The sequence below is a fragment of the Penaeus chinensis genome, chromosome 9 (genome assembly GCF_019202785.1).
Source record: "Penaeus chinensis breed Huanghai No. 1 chromosome 9, ASM1920278v2, whole genome shotgun sequence".
Lineage (NCBI taxonomy): Eukaryota > Metazoa > Arthropoda > Malacostraca > Decapoda > Penaeidae > Penaeus > Penaeus chinensis.
Window position 1 is genome coordinate 2,750,328 of NC_061827.1, and position 5,000 is coordinate 2,755,327.

Consider the following 5,000-nt stretch of genomic DNA (forward strand, 5'->3'; position numbering starts at 1 on the left):
GCAACAGTGCATGACGTCATAGCGAGCGTCTAATATCAGCGGAAACGTTTTGGTTAATAAATGACCAGCTAACATGTCCGGTAGCCGGTCGAACATGTCAGTGAAGATGCAGAAACGTATACATGAATAATATCAGTAATACCATTCAAGTAAATCCCACAATGTTTCAAAAATACATTTAAAAAGACATCCATAGCTGAAATGTAAGTTGCCAGCGGCCTGTGGTTGCCATAAAAGGGAGTTCACTTTCGTCTGACGTAATCTGTGTAACTTGTGAGGACGTGTAGCAGCTTCAAGAGACTTGGTAGGAGAGACTCATTTCCATCTAGAAGCCGGTGCTGAGAGGTCGTAGTAGCCAACCCATTCAAGTGTTTGACTGGGATTTAAAGATATTAGTCTGCATGCTGAAGTCACTGTCTGGTTTATGGTGTTCTGTGAAGGGCAGCATACAAGGGAGGGAAACGCAGGTACAGTGCTTAGATAGAGTGATTGTTGGACTGCATACGTTCCTTTGGGTATGGTTTATTGTAGTGCAATTTTATACTTAAAACTCGTCAGATGAGGAATATCAGATCAAGAACATTGTGTATCCGATAATACATAAAGTTTATTTTATTATTATTATTATTATTATTATTATTATTATTATTATTATTATTATTATTATTATTATTATTATTATTATTATTATTATTATTATTATTATGTGACTACTGTTTTTGTATATGAAGTTCAGGATGTTCTCATAAATTTAAGAAGATATATATTTTTTTCTAAACGCACTATTAAAGAATTAGTTATTAACTGGTACCAGTAACTGTCAGTGCAAATAAGACATTTCAATCTTTTCGATCAATTTAACTTCTGTGTCATTTTCAACATTCAATTATCTAAATTGGCTTCTTTTCTCATAATGTTTTTTTTTTTTCTTCATTATTATATATATATATATTTATTTATTTATTTTCAGAACAATATGAGGACCCTGAGAAGTGGGCGCTGTGTTCCTGGAAGCGCCGGGCCCTCGTTCCGCGTCGCAGGGGAAAGGCAGAGGGAATGGGTAGTGCCAAACCCCCCTCCTGTGCCCCAGACATTAACGTCTGCTGTGGAGGAGGTAATTAGATACATGGGGGTTTGCAGACACGCAACTTGCAACTACACTCACACTAATACATACACATACAGGGTAATTTGATCATTTGTTATATTGAGATCTACATATTATTATCAAAATGCACAAAGAGAAAGTCCATTTTATGAATTTACAAGAGAAGTAATTGAATGCTATTAGGTAATGGTGCAAAGACCGGTACAGCATTGCTGAAGATATGAAATAAATTGTTTTAGGTGTATACTCACACACACACACACACACACACACACACACACACACACACACACACACACACACACACACACACACACACACACACACACACACACACACACACACACACACACACACACACACACTCACACACACACACACACACACACACATATATGCATATGTGTATATATGTATGTATGTATATAGATAGATAGATAGATAGCTGTAGATATACATGTATGTATGTATAAATATATACATATGTATATATATATATATTAAATATATATATATATATATATATATATGTGTGTGTGTGTGTGTGTGTGTGTGTATGTATATGTGTGTGTGTGTATGTATATATATATATATATATATATATATATATATATATATATATATATATTTATATGTGTGTGTGTGTGTGTGTGTGTGTGTGTGTGTGTGTGTGTGTGTGTGTGTGTATATATGTATATGTGTATATGTATATATATATATACATATATACATATATATATACATATACATATAAATATATATATATATATATATATATATATATATAAAGAAATGGATACTAGATAAAAGATTTGTGTTTAAAGCTGAAAGATAAATTTCATGTACAACTGTTGTAATCCTAAACCAGTATTTAAACAAATAATTTACGGTTGTGATGTCTTTACTAAAGTTTGCATGGCTGTTAACCAGATACTGATGATATCATGCTACAATTCCTTATGATTCATTGACATTTTTAATGGTAACTTTACTAGCTTCAGATTTATAATCCCTCCAAATTCAGATATAGTTTTAAAAGCCCTGAATAAATGTTTGAGCAATTTAGGTCTTGTAATTTTGGGAAATATTTGTTGCAGTTACTGCAGGCGTACACCACATCTGACTCAAACCCTCCAGATGAGCCTTGTCCAATATGCATGTGTAGCCTCCAGTGTCCAAGTGATTGTAGCAGTCAGGATGTAACAGATGGTAATGAGTATATATATTTCCATTTATTCAGATTCAGCTTACCTTTTTTGTATGAATCAATCATACAAAAGGTGTCTATAAGTACTGTAAATATTCAGTTATGCCTCTGCAGGCTTCATTGGTCTTAGATACACTAGTAAAAGCCAATTGATTTCCGTCATGCTTATTTTCAACAAGATAGGACAGTCCGAGTTCTTACCCAACTAAAATATATTTTGTGGAGGATTGTTGTTCTTTGCTGTAGCACCGAAAGTCCACAGGCCTATGTGATTGCTTGACCCCGTGCAGTTATGGGTCTTCCATTAGGTCCAAAAATGAAGGCCTTCCTCTACATATAAATGTACTACATAAAATCCTTTCATTTTCTATGCTCATGGTGATTCACATATATGAAGAGCATTTATTTTAAAATTATTCTTTGTGCTTGAACTATTTTAAATCTCCCTTGTGCGAAACTTTTCAAAGGTTTAGGGAACGTAAGGAATAAAGGTTTGCAGTTGGTATAGAGGTCAGAATTCTTCAAGACACAAAACAAATGTCAGAAAAATATAACTGTCATCCATAAAAAAACAAGCAGGTCGTAAATATTTTCCTGTATTTTTTCATTGCCATTATTATTTTTTTTTTATAGTAATTACATTAATAAATAGTTATAATTAGAAATGTCTGAGGCTCCCTACCTCATTACCTTTCATATTTTCCCAGAGTGCATCTTATGTTTTTGATTTTCAGCTTTTGAGTACCATTTGTCATTCAGGCTTTCATTATTCACAGTATAATCTATTTCCAAGAGACTTAGAAATTAAATGACGCTTTTTTACATTTAGTCTTGATACTATGCCATCTAAACTATATTCTTATTTTTTTGTAACATCCTAAACGCCTTGGTTTTTAGTGAAGTCATAAGCTTCTTTTCATGATTTCTTTATGATTATGATAAAAAAAAAATCTTAAATCAGCATTATTTCTTTGGCAGATGAAGGTGTTGTCAAGTTGACTAAGTGTGGCCACTCACTTCACAAGTTGTGCGCAAGAATGATGGCAGAATCAAAGCAACACTTTATTCCATGTCCTATGTGTAAAACTGTACATGGTGTGAGACTAGGAAATCAGCCTGATGGAGTAATGGAAATCATGACTGTAAATGATGATCTTCCTGGATTTGACTGTGGGACAATCATCATCACATACAGGTATAGTGGTCACTGTTAATCAATTTTTTTTTTTTTTCCATCACCTTGAAAAACTGTTTTGGTGTTTCATAAAGCTTTTAATGCTATGAGGTTCTTTGTCAGTTATGCCCCATTCTTTAACAGAACAGAAATTATTAAATATTCATAATTCATTTTAAAACAAGTTTATTTTGTTCATTATTTAATGCAAGTGAATAGTTTGTAAACTTATACACACTATCTCTCTGTGTCTCTCTCTCTGTGTCTCTCTCTCTGTGTCTCTCTCTCTGTGTCTCTCTCTCTGTCTCTCTCTCTCTGTCTCTCTCTCTGTGGCTCTCTCTCTGTGGCTCTCTCTCTGTGTCTCTCTCTCTGTCTCTCTCTCTCTGTCTCTCTGTCTCTGTCTCTGTCTTTATCTGTCTCTCTCTCTCTCTCTCTCTCTCTCTGTCTCTCTCTCTCTCTCTCTCTCTCTCTCTCTCTCTCTCTCTCTCTCTCTCTCTCTCTCTCTCTCTCTCTCTCTCTCTCTCTCTCTCTCTCTCTCTCTCTCTCTCTCTCTCTCCCCCCCTCTCCCCCTTCCTTTTGCATCTATGTACAAACTTTCATTCCATTAGGTTTAGTGGTGGCATACAAGGACGAGAACACCCCATTCCAGGCCATCCCTACCGAGCACATGCCTTCCCACGTCGTGCCTTCTTGCCAGATAATGAAAGAGGAAACAAGGTAACTTCGTAACTTCTGTGTGCGGGAATCATCTTCAGTCCTCTCTGTCGCTTTCACTTTCTTTGAAAATGATTATGTTACGTTTTGAAGTTAAAGAGACTTTTCTCACAGTGGTTGGTGGGTACTGAAACTGCATGTACTTTTTTTTTGTTTTTTTCACTGTGATTAGTGATTTACTTACACTGTGCTAATTTTGTTAGATTATGTGAAGACTTTGAACAGTTTCCCTAGAAACAAAAATTTGAGGGCCTTTGAGTAAAAAATTATGTGATGGTAATCATGTTAAATTAAAGTAATCCGGTAATCAGATAATAGTTAATTTTTACTTCATATTATTTTCCTGTTTTTTTTAGATCCTACAGCTGTTGGAGGTTGCATGGCAGAGACGTCTGATATTCACAGTTGGCACATCCATAACTAGCGGCCAGGAAAATGTCATTACATGGAATGAAATCCACCATAAAACTGAATGGGAAAACTACCATGGTCATGGCTATCCTGACCCAGCTTATCTAGATAATGTTACCATGGAGTTAGAGCTTCAAGGTGTGACAGAGGCAGACCTTGAGAGTAATGGAAATAGAAACCTGGAATAGATTAACTGTGATATTATACTCAACTATTTTTTAAGGGATTTGTAATCCGTAGGTAAGTGTATACTTCTGAGAGTGAAGAAAAAAAATTCCATTAGTGCATATTTGAAAGTAAAAAAGGTTCTATTTGGGCATCATTTTTAAGTTATATATTTGGCTCATCTGAGTGCCATCTTCCAAAACTTCTCAGAAATCTCTCTC

General features: G+C 34.9%; 1 protein-coding gene across 6 annotated transcripts in view; it reads left to right on the forward strand.

Moving 5' to 3' along the window:
• LOC125028852 (probable E3 ubiquitin-protein ligase DTX2) overlaps positions 1-5,000 on the forward strand; it is a 5,337-nt gene that overhangs the window by 235 nt on the left and 102 nt on the right. The window contains exons 1-6 of one of the 6 annotated variants that reach the window (XM_047618397.1): positions 61-203; positions 971-1,114; positions 2,206-2,317; positions 3,294-3,510; positions 4,098-4,206; positions 4,560-5,000. The exon at positions 4,560-5,000 is cut by the window's right edge and continues 101 nt beyond it. In XM_047618397.1, coding sequence (XP_047474353.1) covers positions 977-1,114; positions 2,206-2,317; positions 3,294-3,510; positions 4,098-4,206; positions 4,560-4,802 — 819 coding nt within the window. In that variant the 5' untranslated portion in view covers positions 61-203; positions 971-976 and the 3' untranslated portion in view covers positions 4,803-5,000. The other 5 variants (XM_047618396.1, XM_047618399.1, XM_047618395.1 and 2 more) reach the window with 5 other exon arrangements.